This window comes from Zonotrichia leucophrys, chromosome 2 (genome assembly GCF_028769735.1).
Source record: "Zonotrichia leucophrys gambelii isolate GWCS_2022_RI chromosome 2, RI_Zleu_2.0, whole genome shotgun sequence".
NCBI classification, from domain to species: Eukaryota; Metazoa; Chordata; class Aves; order Passeriformes; family Passerellidae; genus Zonotrichia; species Zonotrichia leucophrys.
Genome location: NC_088171.1, coordinates 10,462,048 through 10,479,495, shown reverse-complemented (window position 1 = coordinate 10,479,495; position 17,448 = coordinate 10,462,048). Strand labels below are relative to the sequence as shown.

Below are 17,448 nucleotides of genomic sequence, written 5' to 3'. Positions count from 1 at the left end.
TCAGAGATAAAGGATTTTCTACAACTTTATAGGATAGAATCAAGAATTAGGTCTTGTCACCTTTTAACTGTTTGCATTATCCATAGTAAATAAAGGAAAACACAAGTCCCTAACTAAAGAATGTATGTGTGTGCTTTGTTTGCTTTTGTAGTATTTAATTTCAAATTCCTAGTAATTTTGTTGACTTGAAGAATTTGGCATGTTGTGGTCCTACTCCACCATATCAGGGTTGGTCAAGAAGAGAAACCTAAAACAGATTGTAAATGAAATAATTGTTACTGTTGTGGTTTTTTTCTGGTTTTATTTGTCCTTAGTTTATTTAAGTCTAAATATTACATGGTTGTTGTTTTTCCCTGCTTTGATCTCAATGTGCTTTGTGACAAGGGAAGAAGAAAATTAAATTATTAGCATAGTCAGGAATTTCCCTGAGCTGTCTCATCTTGCTGTTAAAATTAGGCTTACTTTGCTTGTTATATTGAGAGCTTTTATTTTTTTTAATGGACACAAGATCTGGACAAAATTCTTCCTTCCAAGTCTCCTTTCCAAGAGAAGTCAGTAGAGGCTCTTAATCACTGCACTGCTATTTTTGATAAATAAAATGCTGTTTGGTGGTTAGATTTCAGCTTGCTCATTGACATGCCTTGAACTTCATGGTTCTGTTGCCTGCTCTCTTTTTCTGTCCTTTGAGTCCACAGCATCAATTATCTTTCACTGAATGAGTGTCTAAATATGCACCTTTTTCTTTTCTCTTTTTTGTGTTTGTGGCTCTATAACCAGTAACTCCAACCATGGTGGAGTACAGTGAAAATGGTTAAATATGGTAAAATGTTGTGAGGCTTCCCATAGATTTTTGATGAGCTGCCTGGAGCTCAGAACATGGTCCTAATCCTTCTGTGCAGGGATGCAGAACTGAATATGTTTTTGCTGGATAAGTTACGCTCCAAGCTTTCTGGTACTTACTCACTAAATACTGTTTTCTTGAAGAAACAGGCTTGAGCTTTTCAATTAAATCACCTGTCTCTTGACAAGCAAGTTAATTAATCCAGTCTGATTGAATTCAAGAGTCTTCTGTCCTGAAGAGGAGCTGTAAGGCCACCAAGAGAAATCCCAACTGCTTTTAATTTATTCACATTACAGAAAGCAGAAGGGCTCTGACTGTGATTCCTCAGGGTCATTTTAGCTGATGTGCTTTGAAAGCTGATTGTAACAATAACTCAGGTCTTACTGAATGGGCAGAAACGTAAGATAAAACATTAAAATTCTTATGTTTCTTTAAGTTCTTCCATCCATTTGTAAATTAATCTCTTCCATCTACTTAATTAAAAACACTTGTTGAAATGTTTGGAGAACAATATTTGACAGGATACACCTTTGGGTATTAACAGTTGATCATTATGGAAAAAATCTCTTTTCCTTCATTGTTACAGGCCAGAAACTCAGAAGTTCGAGCAAATGCAGCGTTTTTGTTTGTGGATGCTTTTCCTGTTCGTGATCCCAGTTTTACTGCTGAAGAGATGGACAATGAAATTCAGAAACAGTTTGAAGAACTTTTTGTAAGTTTTAATGAAATTAAAATTTTAAAAATGAAACTTTTGTCAGAACTAACTCAAAAAAATCGTTGATGCAATTAAAATGTATGGAATTTCTGAGTAATTGTAGGGAAATAGAGGTCTGTGGTACAGAAAATACAAAATTAAACTAATATTTTCAATTTCTATAGTATGTTTTCTGCAGATGCTATACACCACTTTAAACTCTAAAAAGGAAATATTTTGGTTTGTTATTCATTATTCTGTGAATGAGAGATGCCTTTGAAAAATGAAATGCATGAGTAATGATCTTGTTCCTTACTTACCCTAGGATTGTGGGGGAGAGCTTCACAGTTACTATGGAAGCACTCAATCAAAGTTCAGGACTGTATTACTAAATACTTGTGAAATTAAGTATAATGAAGAGAACCTAAAAATCTCCTTACCAGCCCAGATGGGTGAGAATGAGCATAGTATTTTCATTAAGAAAATGTTGGGGGATTCCTGAGTTGACATCAGATAATTGAAAGTTTCCAAGTTGTTTTGTTGTTCCATAGGAACAGTGATCAGTGTAAACTCATATAAATAGAAATCCAGATATTCTTAATTAAGTCACAAATGCAAGACTTGATTTATTTAAAAAGAAAAAATTCAAAAGTCCAATGAAAAAATTGGCCAGTAGTTACCTTAATTTTGCTTCTGGTTTAAATTTCCTTGTTTTCTTCATAGTAAAATTCCTTGAGGGACTATTGATATTACAGTTCTTTTATTGTATGACAGTTTTCATAATGATTACAAGGTAATGGAATGCATTTTGTTTATGATAGGCTCAGATCAAACAGCAGTAGAGTCACAATTTTCCAAATTCTCACAGTGTTGTTCTTTTGTTTGTTTTAGAGTCTCTTAGAAGATCCCAATCCAGTTGTTCGCTCTACAGGGATACTGGGAGTTACTCAGATCATATCCAAGTACTGGGAGATGATTCCTCCAACAATTCTTGCTGACCTTTTAAAAAAGATAACTGGAGATCTGGCCTGTGATATAACATCTGCTGATGTTCGGTGCTCTGTTTTTAAAGTAAATGTTTTTTATTATGATTGTCATTTTTCTGTTTTACTTGATGTGCAGGTTTCTAGTATAGGCCACTTTAAATCAAGGAAATATCTTGTTCTTCAAAATGTCTTAGGCAAAGGAATTCCTCCTACATGGAGGTTTTGCACATTTCATAAAAGCCACATGTTTGGAAAACACAAATGTCTTTTGAAATAGTAACTGATTGGCTTTCTGACTCTAAGGTATTCAATTCCAGTTGTACACAGACTGTTTGGACCCAATAATTAATTTTTTTTAGCTATTAGAAATAACGCTTAGACTTGAAAATATATGTAGGCAGCTCTGAATTTCTTACATCACTGGCTTTAAGGCATCCCAAGACATGCACAATTGGGATTTTGTATCCCACTTTGTGTGTCTGAGGTTTGGATGGATGTAACTCCACAGCTGGTCTGGTCATGCCTCCTCCCATGCATTGCTCACTAAGTTAGAAATAGTTAATCTGCATCTTTCTGGCATGTGAGAAATAATTGATAGCTTGGACAGAAAAATGAACTCCCTAATCAACATTTGAACTTGAAGATTTTGTCTGTGTCACTTCTGCCTTAAATTGAAGCTGTCATCCTGTTAATCCTCACTTGCTCCATTACTGCTTCATGGGGGAGCTATCCTGGATAAGCAGAAAGTGCTGATTTTAAAATGAATTGAAAAAGAAGTGTACTTCTAATTTGAAATCAGCATATTTTAGAGAGCTGGTGTGTCCTCAGGCAGAGGGCAAGGCCATGGTCTTAGTGGAGGTCTGAAGCTGATTCAGCTGAAGTGAGCTCACTGAACAGAGTTCCCTGCAAATTTGAAGTAGTCAAAGCAGTTTTTACCCAAGAATATGACAAGAAAAACAAGCATGCACAGTGTCTGCCCCTGCTTTGTTTAACATGAGAAGTGTCACGGTCCTCTTCAACAATTTTTCGCTACAGATTTTTCAGCTCCACTCTCTCTGGATTTGATTTTTTTATTTTAGTGCCTACCAATAATTTTGGACAATAAATTAAGTCACCCACTCCTGGAGCAGCTCCTGCCTGCAACCAGACACAGTCTGCATGATAATTCTGAGAAGGTGCGAGTGGCTTTTGTGGAAATGCTGCTCAAAGTGAAGGCTACCAAGGCTGCCAAGGTAGGATAATGACACTTGATAAGTAGCAAGGAGACAAAATCATGGCATGTATTAAAAAAAAAAAAAAAAGTACATTTTGAGACTGCTGCAGTGTTCTTAAAAAAGAAAGAACCTGCTTTGCTCTGGTAATAATCTTAATATCTGTGGGGCCTTGTTCTCTCTGGCTGGCCAGGGGAGAGCAGTGGGTTACAGCCACTTTCCTCAGCTGCCCAGGTCTTCTAAATGCCTAACACCTTAACCCTAAGTAGCTTTTTTGCTCTGATTCTTCTATTTTTATAATGTCTGCTTCTATTTTGTGGCCACATCCTTCAGGATTTTAATGTCCTTTACAGTGATTTTTAATGTATTTTCTGCTGTGGACTCTTATTTAGGATGCCACTGTCCAGCCACAGGCATTACAACATCTTTGAGCTCTTATTCCACTCTCTAATGTTTATAGTTTCCTAATTTCAATTTTATATTTTAATTTAACAATGGTTTAGTCTCTTGCTAAGACTGATAAAGACATAAAACTATTAGCAAGCATCCAGAGGAGTGATCTAAAGGTGGTGAAGGTTGCAGAGGGGAAGTCATACAAGGAGTGGCTGAGGTCAGTTTGCGAATTATTCTGAGTTTGCTGCAATTGAAGACAGAGAAAAAAGATAATTCTCAATGTCAGGGATTTTTTAGGGGAAGGACAGATCAGGTTTATATAAAGAAAAAAAATCCTAGTAAGTGTTAGATGTTTTTCAATAACTCCCTATTGATTTAAAAACTGTAATGTGTATCTCTAGGAAGTCCCGGGATCACTTTAAACTTAGTTTTTATGACAGTTTTAATAGGGACATCCATAGCTCAAATTCACAGGGTAAATATTTGATGCAAATATTTCTGCTAAAGAGTAAAATAGGTTCCTTGGCATTGAAAAATACTTTTTTGTTTGTTTTAATTTTAATCTGTCCAGCATAATTAATTCAGAATCTTCTCAGAAAAACTACAAATGTAGTGTTACAGCTGGCAAACAGCTGTGTAGTCTTTCTGAATTTCATAGCATTTGATTTCTGTGTTACAAATAAACTAGAGCTCTGCTAAGAATGGGATGCATTCAGTATTTAGTAACATAAGCTTTGGGATGGTTTTGGAAAGGATGTTGATCCATTTAAGTACACAGTACTTGTGAGTAGTTTAGACCTACTTTGTCCTGTGAGGAGAATATGAAACATGGCACATAATGGTAATAATTGTATTTTATGGTGATATGCTTGTAGAGTAAATAGTTCTTCCCTGTATCTATGGAATTGCATTAGTATTGCAGGTGAGGTGGAATTGCTTGAACCACAATTTTAGCAATGAGTCAGAGATACCAGGAGATTTAAAACATCAGCACAGCAGAATAACATCATTGCAGCAGTATGCATTGGTGTAAGAATAAAAGATGCTCAATGCTTTCCCAGTTGATATTTGATGAGACTATTGCCATAGGAATCACTTAATGAAGGTGATGTTTTTTCCCTCTATTTTTGTTTCACTCCTCTGAACATCTTTTTCTCACCTCCCCAAGTTCTGGAATATCTGTCCCATGGAGCACCTGCTGTCCCGGCTGGAGGCGGACTCTCGGCCGGTGTCGCGGCGCATCGTCAACCTCCTGCTCAACTCCTTCTTCCCCAGCGCCCAGCCCGAGGATGTGTGGTGTGAGCGCTGTGTCACCCTCATCCAGATGAATCCTGCAGCAGCCAGGAAGTTCTATCAGTATGCCTATGAATTCACTGCCCCCACCAATATAGGTAAAGCACAAAACCTTGGGAGCTTTTGGGATTACTGATATCATGTCGAAGTGAAGGGAGTGACCTACCTTTGTTGGTTCAGCATCTGACTCCGATTTATTGATCAACCAGGCGCTTTTTATAACAGTGTTAATTCACTTCATGCATATTGCAAAATCTGAGCTCCTGATAGGCTGTAGAGAAAACTTCAGCTCCTCCTTTTGTTTACAATACCTGAAGTTTGTTTATTGAAACCAAGATCAGTGTTCTCACCATGATATGAAAAGTTCTCAAAACCTTTATATCTGTTCCCAGAGCAGCCAAGGACAGAATATTGCCTGTTTTTGAGGAAACGGTCTGAGAATCTTGTTGTTTATATAAAAGGTGGCTGAGAACCTAATTATTTACAGAATCAAGCCTGGGAAAGGCTGCTTTTTCCCTTAGCTGAATACCTTCATGGCCTCTTTCTTTAAGCCATGCTTGAACCAGGCTCTCCACAATATCATGCTTTTTTTCTTATTTCTGTAACAGTAGTACATTGTTGCTAGGTTTTTGGAGGGGTTTAGTATAATATAGCACAGCAGGCAAAGCCATCAGATTTTTCAACAGTGAGGAGATCAAAGCTTTTCATCTCTGTTCTTATGATGCTGTACTGTACACTCCAGCCCATGGTGATACCTGGTCCTTCTGGTCCCCTTTCTCCCACATACCTTAAAATTATCTCACTTGATACCTATTTCTCATGTAGAATTAAGGTAGCAAATACCCTGATGCCTTAAATGATTTGAGATCTTCATGTGAAAGATGATATAGAAACTGGAAAAATGTTTACATTTGATAATCTGGGTATCAGGGATTTGTGGACCAGTATTTTCAAGTTGCTCAGAGAAAATCTAAAAAGTCCTCCTTCAGAAAGCTTCTGAAAGTTTCAGTGAAGAGGGCATGTACTGCCCAGCATGTCCTGCTTTTTAGAAAAGTTCTATTGAAACAAGTAAAATCAGGAAAATCTGGTTTCAGGAGAGTTCTGTTAAAACTCAAGTAATCAGCATGGAGTGACTTGGGTGAAATGCCCAAACCATTGCCTCTCACTGATCATCTTGATAAGGTTATGAAATCACAATTATGAAATCAGCTTGTTGTACTTCCACCAGAATGGCATAACCCTTTCACTTTTTCTAGAGCTGAGCTCCTCGTTCAGGAGGCAGTGGTTGGGCTACATCTTTTCCAAAGAATGGGAATTGTCACAGGAGGGAATGGGAATTGACATAGGAATGAACATTGATATCAGAGGGAATGTGTTCTTGAACGTGGGTCATTAATTTAACAGCTGTGCCAGATTAGATGTAGGAGTTGTGAGAGCTTCTTCTGGTTCTGATTTGATAAGGTGGTGGTTATTTGGGGTTTTTTAGTATTCTGTTTTAACAGTAAAATTCCAGAGCCTGATGATAATATTGTAATTTCTTCTTCATACTTGAGGATATCAAACATGTTCACATTTTTTCCATTTCCTGTACAAGGAATTTTGCTCCATTTTTTCCTGGCTGTTTCTGGTTCTGTTGCCTACTTTTTCATTCTGGCTTTCCAGCACTGTAATTAGAAGCACTTATTACCAACATGCTTAGCAAATAGTAAATGTCTCATTTATTCCTGCTCCATTTAAATGTAGCTAAATTGATGCTCACCATTCGGCGCTGCTTGAATGCCTGCATCCAGAGAGCAATGAAAGCCAGTCTTAATGATAGTGGGGATGAGGATGATGATGAAGATGGAAGTGAAAAGGAGAACACCAGTGTAAGAAAGTCCACTCTATTCTAACTTCTAGTAACTTCTTTTCAGTGGTGCTTAATGTGAGACAGAATATGGCAGAAAGTCTAAAGGAATGCTCGTGGGCATCTCTGGAGTTGGAAGGCGAGAATTGCCATTATTGGATTTTCATGTCCTGCAGTAGCAGAAATCTGATCAAGTAGCTAGAAAAAGATAGAAGGAATATGAAGCTTATTTTAAATTAATAGTTGCCTAATTCCAGTGTTGATTATAAATTGGTTTGGTTTTGCAGTTAAATTATTTTTTAAATTACTGTTGCAAGATATGTGAAGTTAGAGAGATTAAAACTCAGTTATGGAGTTCCTGTTCTACAGCAACCAGAGTGTCTTTGTAAAGAATCTAGAAGGATTTTTTCTAATGTCTTTAGAGCTTTATTTTAATTTAAATTTCTATCTGAAAATATCATTGGTAATATCATCTAAATGTTTGTATTTCAGGTGTTGGATAATGTGTTGTCAGTAAATGATGTGGCCAGCATGGCAAGTTTGTTGGAGATCACTGTAATACTCTGGAGAAGCATCCACAAGGCACTAGATCATAATGAGGATGCCAAAGAATATGCTATCAAGAAGTTTGCTTCTGTACTTCCTGAATATTTTAAAGTATTTCAGGTAAAGAAAGCCTAGATTTTCCTGTATTTTCTCAGTATTTTCTTCTGATGCTTTCATGTTTTATATCTTTTATCTATTTTTATGACATTAAGGATTCTTTTTCATTGTTACTATAAACAGCAGTAATTTTCTTGGAATCCCACAAATGGGCAGAAACTCTTCTCCAGCTGCAGTGTCTGACTGATGAACCATTATCTAAATAGTCAGCTCAAAAATACTTATGCAATAAATTACTCTCCTTGTAAGGTTTTTCTAGGGTTTTATTCTTTTGAATGTTTAAGAACTTTTGGAAAACAGTAAATACAAAAGAGCCATTGCAGAATTAATACTCAGTGTACATTAGAGTCCACATGGTTTTCTACCCATTGTCCTCCAGACTCTTCCACCAGCACCACTTCTATGATTCAGCTGCAGCTGAAGCAGCTGAGGCTCCTTTTGCACTGAATTTGAGCTGGCAGAGTGCACTTGCAGCCCAGAAAGCCAAACATGTCCTGCTGACCTGCTGGAGTGAGTCCAAAGGATGGCCACCAAGATGATGAGAGGGATGGAGCACCTCTCCTAAATGGAAAGGCTTAAAGAATTGGGATTGTTAAGCCTGGAAAGGAGAAGGCTTTGAGGTGACCTAATTGCCTGCAAGAAAGACAGCGAGGGACTTTTTACAGGGGAATGTAATGACAGGACAAGGGGAATGGATTCAAACGAAAAGAAATTAGGCTTAGATTAAATATTAGGAAGAAATTCTTTTTTCTGAGGGTGAGACATTGGCAGGGGTTGTCCAGAGAAACTGTGGGTGTCCCATCCCTGGCAGTGTTCAAGGCCAGGTTGGATTGGGCATGGAACAACCTGGCTAAGTGCAAGGTGTCCCTGCCCATGGCAGGGTGGTTGGAACAAGATGATCTCTGAGAACCCTTCCAACCCAAACCATTCTGTGATTCTGAGGTTTCTGCTAATTTAAATCTACTCTCTAATGATCTGTAGATGCATTTTTTTATTGCTTGGTTTCAATATAGGCAGTTAATTAAAATCAGTCATTTTCAAATTGTCAGTCTCCTTGCTCTAATTGTTTCAGTGTAATTCTTGAGGAGGATGCCATCCTGAGAGTGGCCAATAGTGGCTGCTGCACCCAGAGTGAATTTGGAAGGATTACATACTGCATATCTCTTTCTTAGTTGATGGCTTTTATGCTGAAGTGTCCTGAAATATGGTGGCTGCTTCACTGCAACTTTGCTTTAGATAATCAGGGAGTGAAAAGCAGCTCATTGCTACATATTACTCTGCAGCACAGAGTCACAAGTGCTCTCTACCCTGAAAGCATTTGGAAGTTCTCAAAGACATTCCAAACTTTTTTGGCAGAGGATGTAGCATCCTTTCTGGAAGGGTCTGGTGAACAGACAAGATATCCAGCTTTAGCAAGCAACCTCTTTGACTTTGATATTCTTACATAGTGAGTGTGCAGCTTGGATCTAAAAGGACCTGTCATCAGAGGCTTAGTTCCTACAAGGCTACAAACATACTGAAGCTGCCTGTCTCTTTCCTGAAAAAGCTACAAATATATTTTAAAAGTTCTTTTAAAAATATGAGCTTTAAAAAAAGGTTTTAGATCTTTGGAATGGCTAAGTAGATGATAATTTAATTTGGCTTTTTCCATGAAGCTTGGATGTAGTGACAAACCATTTTTGAAGAGTTCTTAACATAGATTGGTTTCTGTATCAGCTGAGTGAGATTATGTTGTGGCCTAGACCATGTATTATGACAGGTTGTAATGAATAACAGTGCATTAAACACTGCCATCCTTATATAAAAACCTTTTTCTTAAGTCTTTTTAATAAGTTTGTCTTGTGAATGAATTTAGGGCACTTAAGGTTGAGAGGAGTTAGATGGTGTCATGGTTGTGCAATTAAACCTTAGTCTCTAGTAGAAAAAAAATGATGAGGAGCTGCTATTTCTATTGCAATGGGTATTAACCTAATGGAGCCATGACTATTCATGGTAGTTATTCTGGCAGTTTGTCAGAAAGTGAAGGATATGATGATTGGTAATTGACCTCCAAAACCAGGAATCAGACATTTCAGATTGCAAGCCATCTTACTTTGAGCTCCTTTCAGCTCCATTTGTAGTGGGAAAGGGAAATCCTTAATTTGAGGAGATGTAATCACAGTTTTTCAGTACTGTCTTTAGTTTTGCTTGCATGTGTGTACCTCCATGTCCTACAGTGTCGTTCTTTTATCCTAGGACGAGCGGTGCATGGCTCCACTGATTATTCTGGCATCCTTTATGCCTCCTGCTGCTATTCCTACATTCAGGTACTGTTTGGAAATCCAAAATGCAAAAAACAAGAAGTTTCTTGCTGGCTGTATTCATTCATTTTTTGCAATCTGATATATTAAATACCCATTTGGGTAAATTAAGACACTAAAACTGTGATAAGTCAGTAAAATTAGTGATGTTCAAGTCTGTCTCATTGGTGAATCCTTTTTTTGTATTATACTAATTGTTTTCTGCACTTATGGCTGTGAAGGTAATGTGTCTCTTTGTCTGTCTGTTTTCTTTTAAGCTGTGGTGTGGTTTCCAGACTCAGAAATACTGACAGTGGAGCTGACCAAAGCAAATATTCCATCCTGATCGACTGCCTGTGCCGCTGGGGTCAAGTGGGGCACGTTTTGGAATTAGCCTGCGATTGGCTCTCTGACTCACTCACCCCAACAAAGGTGTGCAAATGCATGGCACAGGAATAGAGGAATTGCCAGGCTGCTTTAAGGCATCATGCTTTTTTAGAATAGAATAAGAGCTTTTAATGCTGTATTATTCTGCTTTGAAATCAGTTCTAAAGTCAGATACTAACAGGGTTGTACTGGTTTTGTGCTTCCTTCCCATGCAGAATGCTAAAACATCTGGGCGTCGAGTACGGATCCATGTAACACAAGAATCAAAGCCAGACCTAGCAATTGATTACATTGAGTATTTATTGACTCATCCTGTCAATTGTGGGTGCCTACTTTCTGTTCCTAAAAATAAACTGAAGAAGCTTTTGAAAATCCTCGGTGCTGCAAAGGTAGTTTTCTCCTTCTCATAAACAGTGCTTATAAAATCAGTGCTTAACATCATATATTGCCTGAGACAAGCTGAAATGCCTGCAAGAACAAATAAATGAGGTTCATGATGCCCTCTCCCTTTGTAAAAAGATTTTTTTTTTTGTAAAAAAAGTTCCTTTTGATTTTTATTTCTTTTTTATTTTTATTTCCAACAAATACTCTAAACTAGAAGTATAATAGTTCAGAATTGTTTATAGAGATGGCAGATTTAAGCCAGCTTCTCAGTCTTAGATGTCTCCAAATTTTTGTGATCTAGTGTTGAGTGTTTTTAAGGGACCTGACTTTTAGAATATGCGAATAAGCTATAGTCTGAAAATCAGTTATGGCATTGAAAAATGGAAGTAAAGTATGCTTGTTGCTTATTTGGGGTTGGTGCTTTGCTGTTTTTGTGGGTTTGGGGTTTTCTTTAACCTTTTGTTTAAAGCTATTGAGTAAAGAAACATTTGAAAGGTTTTTCTGAAAAATATGAATGTAAACATTGATATTTCAGAAGTTTCTTGGCTCAGTTCTGGAAGGAACAGATTCTGGTGGCTGGAATCAAGCAACCAGCCTAAGAGCCTTCAGCCTCTTCTGCAGATTGACTGTTCATCTTCATCACAAGGTATGGCTGTAGCTTTCCAAAATAAGCTGGAGTTACAGTTGACAGTATAAGGAAGTTCCAGAACAACTGGAGAGACAATTGGTAAACTTCCCTTTGGTTTTTTTTTTTTTCAGTTTTCTGAAGAAGGAGAAGATCACCTTTCACTTCTGAAGGAGACAGGTGCTTGGATAGAAAGTCAAGTTATACCTTTTATACTAGCAAGTGATCAAGAGGATGGTATTTCAAAACACAGTGATGTTTCTGAATTCATTATCCAGGTTAGATGATTGTTGTGATATAAATCAAGCTGCTTTCAATTTGAAGAGCTGTAGGTGTAGCAATTTGAATGCAGACAAACTGCACTGGCATTTGTGTCATCATGCAGTGTCCCTTACCCCTGATCTTGATTTGCCCTTCAAAGAAAGCATTTGATGATATAATGCAGGTGAGGTTTTAGCTGGTTCTGAGCTGTTTTCTGTTGCATTCTTCTGACATTTCATTTAACCCAAGGTGGATTTTAGCACTGAGCTTTTACCAGATTTTGGTGAAAGGAAAGATTTGGCTAACTTTGGTCCCAGTCAGTGTCTTTGAACAACCCAGCTCACATATACACACAGACTGATTAAAAGTTCTCACTCTGCCTGTACTTCCATCTCATAATCTGTTTAGTATGTAACAACTGTGTGTCTGTAGGGAAAAGCTCTTTTTGTCTACTGGTTTTAATTTTGCTATTAAAGGCAGGTAGAGATGTCATATTTTGCCTCAGTAAATGATAAGTATCAATGCCTTTGATCTGAGCCTGAGTTTAAAAGAGAGGATTTACTGCCTTGTGAGAAACCATTTACTGTTGGGAAAGGGCAGTGGAAGCATTTGAAGGACTGGTTGGAATTCAGGCTTTTCAACAGGTGTGAACTGAGTAACTCCAGTTAGGAACACCAGCTCTCAGGGCACCTTGGCTAAGAGTTTTAGTTTTAGTATTTTTGAGTTTTACTGAATGATTACTTTACATAAAGTTTGGGTTTTCTATAATCTTGCACCTCTCTTCTAGGACTACCTGACAGTGTGTAAAGATGTCATAATGGTGGGCCTGGGAAATGTCACATTTCAAGCACACCTGTTAGAAATGGCTCTTCAGGTTATGCAAACAGGTACCCTGTTTTGCCCTACTTTGTACTAACATTTATACTTGGCTGGCTTTTCTTGTAGTAGCAAATTAGTTAATCCCTAACTTTTAAGACTTTGAGGGAACACTGGATTCATACTTAAAATGTTAATTGGCCTGTATGAAAATTTCAGCTAAGGCTGCTCAGAAATGAAATGTACTGTCTGCACTTGTAAACTATCACTATTTATTGTATCTAACTGAGTTCCATTCTAAGGTTGTACCTGATTAACATTACAACTTTTACATTATGGTATTTATCTGTTTCTCTAGAGAGAGGTGGCTTTTGTGCTCCAGTGTCACTGTGTGCTCTAAAAGAAATTATTGAAGCTTCTTTAAATCAGAATACTGAGGCAGAGGAAGTGACAAATCTTTTCCACACTCTACAAAATGTCTTCCAGAAAATTTTAGAATGTGTGGCACACAGACTTAAGAAAGAACAGGAAAAAGGAATTCAGGTATGATGTTACAGTTCAAATCGATACATTATGGCTAATGTGTAGCTGAATCCCTAATTTTTATGCAAAGGGGTATACTTAGACATTTTGAGGTTGTTACCTTGCTATTACCAACTGTTTGGGTAGACACATGATTAAATTTTCAGTTAAATTTTCCAAGTTTTCTTGTTACTGGGTTTTTTTTGTCCATTTTGGTCTCATCATGACAGAAGAACCAGTAAATTGCAGAACAAATGCATTTTGTTGCCAGTGATTCTGGAACATGGTGGTACTTCTAGGATGTTAATCTTATCTGCAATTAGATGAACTTCCTCAATCCAGAGCAAAGGACTTGTTTATATATTACAAGTTATATATATATATAACTTGTTTATATATTACTATATATATTATGATCTTGGAGGGAGGAAAAATTTTCTTTATTATTTATTTCTTTTAGTCTGAATGATACCAAACTTCAAAATATGAGTGATGTTCTAACATTCTTGAAAATCTCACATCTTCACAGAAAAGTAGACTTCTTGTATTTTAAGGCAGATACTAAATAGTATTGAAATGGGTGGATCAGTCTGGGAAATTTGCTGGTCTACTTCTCAGGACTTCTGAAAAACATTCAGTTCTTTTTTGTAAGAACCACTGCTTTGTTTGTTTCTCAAATTTCTGAGCAGACTTCCCAGTTGTTGCTGATTCCCCTCTGATCCCAAGTGACTAGAAAACTTCAAAAGCTTTCAAGGTGTGGTCTGCACTTCACAGAGAGGCTTGCTGGTATAGTTTATTTATACTCAAGCAGTCTGAAAAAACAGATGTGTTTTTCTTTTTGGTTTTAGTTGATTCACTCTATTCAGATGCCTCTTGGAGAATTCCTCCATGCACTGCAGTGCTGGCATTCCACATTCCCAGCAGTTCACCAGGGTGTTCTCTCCACTCTCCTGGCTGCAATAGTAGCAGAGATAAATTGTGTGCTACAGAAGGTAAAGTTAATCCTGATTTTCTTTTTTCTATTTAACACCTTCTGCTTTTTAAATGTTCTGTTGGAATGGCAGAGCTTTATTCAGAAAATTGATCTTTGTACTGCAGATGAGGATTTTGTGTGTGTTGGCATGGAACAAACAGGAAATTTTATTTGCTATAATTTCATATTAGAGTTCATCTCTCAGGTTTCTGACTACGGCTGTGTAGGAACAGACTTGTCCTGATACCTATTTCAATATCTGCCTCTGACAGGAGAATTTAGCAGTAAGGCAGTGTTGGGGATTAATAACATGGATTCTGGGATATTTCCTCTGTGCTTTGTACTGGCTCTGGCTGGGAAGGAGTCAGCTTTCCTCCATGTGCTGCTGTGGTTGGCATTTGTGGCCAAGCCATTGTTGAGGACACACCAGTTTGTTTTGGCTGTTGCTGAGCAGTGCTTTACAGTGTCAATATTTCCCTGGTTCCTTCACCTTCACTCTAAAAAAAAGTGAGGCTGTCAGTGGGCAGGAGGCTGAGAGGGAACACAGCTGAGACCATGCACCCAAAACTGATCAAAGGCTTATGCCTCACCATGCAATGCTGTGCTCAGCAATCAGAGCTCAGGGAAAGGAGGAGGTCAGGGGCTTGTTCTAAACCTACCTGACTTCATCCCACCCAGCCTTAGGGAGTTTGGGAAGTGAACCACTGATGTGTGACAGATTCCCATTCCCTGCTCTTGGAATGGCCCCATAAGGTTCTGTAGCCCTGTTTCAAAGCCTGCTTGGCACTGATCACTTGTGCATTCTCTGCTTCCATACAGAGATGTTTCATTCATGTGCTGCATCTTGGTTTTGGTTCCTTTGGTTTTCCAAATATCTGATCTGTGTTTCTTTGGAAAGTAAAGAAAGAGTCTCTAATACTGAAAAGAATGTGTAGACAGAGGTTATTTCATGTTCTGAAAGTCCCAGGAACCACAACTCTCCTTGAAGGAGGAGGGCAATATCCCCACCCCATTTTTCTAATGCAGGTAATGTTAGGAGTAAATCTGATTAGTAAGATTGGAAGCTTTGACAAGTAAAAAGGAAGAGCAGAGGCTCTTTAGTAGAGGCTGTGCTTTTGCTGTGGGTTCTGGATGTGTCAGCAACAGAGCAAGGAGCAGTTGCCAGAAGGAAGCAGAGAGCAGTTGCAAGGTTCTGTTGCAGGAGGCACTGCAGCAGTACCAGCTGTTTGCCTGCAGATATCCATGTATCAGCTGAGAGCCTGGGGGGACAGGTGCTCTTTACACATGATGCAGAGGGAACATTTCTGGGCTTGAATATACTGGAGATTCCTACTCAAAGATTGAGTGTTCATTCCAGTCACTCATCTGAGCTGGGCTTTTCCCTGCCCCCAGGTTGTTGTAGATCAAAATTCAGTTCTAACTAAGTATTTGTCATCTGTTCAGAACTTTATACCAGAAAGAGCAGGTATCCAGAAAATCACTGTCACTGAAGTTACATTTAGAAATCAGGGATGCACACTTCAACTTGAAACCACAGAGGGACTCACTTGTGTTTAACTGGCTGTGCCTTTGTAAAGAGTGACCACCAGTGCAGATAAGTGAAACTTCTGGTGAAAGCAACTGCAGAGAATATCTGCCTTGGTACAAATGCTGTTCATGTGCTTTAGTTTCAGTCTTTCTAATTTAAATTAGTTTTGTTTATTTGGACACAACACAGTTGAATTAAAGCCACTCAAAGAATACTTGTGAATGTTCCAATTGTTTAAGGATAGGTCCTGGTTAGTGTAATTATTGAAATACAATATTCTGCATACATGTCTTTCTTGAGCTACAATGGTTGTTGACTTATTTCTTTTTTAGGCTTCCAGTGAAAATGACTTGACTATGCCAAAGACTATTTCAGACCTTCCCCCTCTTTCAAGCAGTTTAATGGCTGTAATTATGAAGTCAGCTAGTGTTGTCAGGTAAATGTTTCTATATTAATTTTTCCAAGATTTTTGCTAATATAGAACAGTTTATGTGTTGTCAATAAAATTTTAATTTCTAAATTAAAATAAATTTTGAAGAACTGGTTGATTTCTAAATTTATCTGGACTATTTAATAATCCCTTTTTAATAATCCCTTTTTCTTGACAGATTGCCTGTAGGTATTGATTGCTGGGGTTGAGTCCATTTTTTAACCAAGAGTGCTTCTTGTTTACAAGACTTAATCATTATGAGTTTTTTAATCATACATCTTGGCTTGCATCTTTCATAAGATACTTCTAAAGCTGAGTCCCCTCAACACAGAGATATTAAGATGAGATAAAATATTTGCCAGAAATAGAATTAATCCTTTGATTGAACATCTGCAACGAGGTGACATGTACCTGTGGCTGTATTAAAGTCACAACATTCAATATAGAAAGTATCTGAGTGCTGAAAGCATCCAAAAGTGAGCTTATGTTATTTATTTTTTAACACTTAAACTGGGAGTGTATTTGCTCTATTTAGTTAGGGCCCTAAATATCTTCTAAAATTGTCACAACTGAATTTCATTTTGCATGGTTTGTTCATATTCAATTTCTCTTAACATGACTCCACACACCAGACTTGTTTTAAATTACAAAGGGACTTAGAAGTCCTGTTGCTCTCCCTGACTTACCACAACTAATTCCTCTTCTTTCATCTGCCAGGCACTGAGTATCCCTGCTGTTATGAGGTGGTTTTTTTTCATCTCAATCCTTCTCTAATTCTAGTTGAACTTGCAAAACAAAAGACTCCAGAGACTCCAGCAATAGTCCAACTAATGCAAATCTTGCCATGAGGCAGCAGCTCAAGGTGTTCTCTTCTAGTGAAACAATTATTTTACACATCTCTTTTCAAAAGAGATGCAGAAAATCAGTTAATTCTTCTGAAACTTTTTCTTGTAGTAATCAAGGTGAATCTTGTCCATTCTTGGTGGAGAAAACTGCAAGTTTGGGCCAAATTGTTTCTGTGTACTTGGAGAAAAAATGTATCTTCTAGTATTTCTCTTTTTGGGGTAAAGATTTGGAGATAATTTCCATCTGGTTCTACTGGTGCCTCAGAATTGAGACTACTTTTAAGGCTCTTTTATAAATCTGTATTGGTAGGGCATAACTAGAGTCCAGTAGTGAATGGTTCAGTATTTCAGACATCTTTATGTCAACATGAAAGCTTCCAACATTACAAAATCTGATATGAAATCCTGCTCTGTGAGCTGAGAGTCATCTTGCTCTGAGTTCAGCAGAATCTGTTTTATTTCCAGTACTAA

The 17,448-nt window shown here is 37.7% G+C and overlaps 1 protein-coding gene across 4 annotated transcripts in view; it reads left to right on the top strand.

Annotated features, from left to right (window-relative positions):
* The window catches only part of NCAPG2 (non-SMC condensin II complex subunit G2), a 47,025-nt gene that overhangs the window by 19,520 nt on the left and 10,057 nt on the right, over positions 1–17,448 (top strand). For all 4 annotated transcript variants that reach the window (XM_064703908.1, XM_064703907.1, XM_064703910.1 and 1 more), the window contains 15 exons: positions 1,428–1,553; positions 2,427–2,606; positions 3,601–3,753; positions 5,294–5,516; positions 7,162–7,286; positions 7,757–7,930; positions 10,163–10,233; positions 10,485–10,638; positions 10,809–10,982; positions 11,513–11,623; positions 11,737–11,880; positions 12,651–12,750; positions 13,038–13,222; positions 14,050–14,193; positions 16,035–16,138. In XM_064703908.1, the coding sequence (XP_064559978.1) occupies positions 1,428–1,553; positions 2,427–2,606; positions 3,601–3,753; positions 5,294–5,516; positions 7,162–7,286; positions 7,757–7,930; positions 10,163–10,233; positions 10,485–10,638; positions 10,809–10,982; positions 11,513–11,623; positions 11,737–11,880; positions 12,651–12,750; positions 13,038–13,222; positions 14,050–14,193; positions 16,035–16,138 (2,168 nt within the window). The remainder of the gene's footprint in view (positions 1–1,427; positions 1,554–2,426; positions 2,607–3,600; positions 3,754–5,293; positions 5,517–7,161; positions 7,287–7,756; positions 7,931–10,162; positions 10,234–10,484; positions 10,639–10,808; positions 10,983–11,512; positions 11,624–11,736; positions 11,881–12,650; positions 12,751–13,037; positions 13,223–14,049; positions 14,194–16,034; positions 16,139–17,448) is intronic.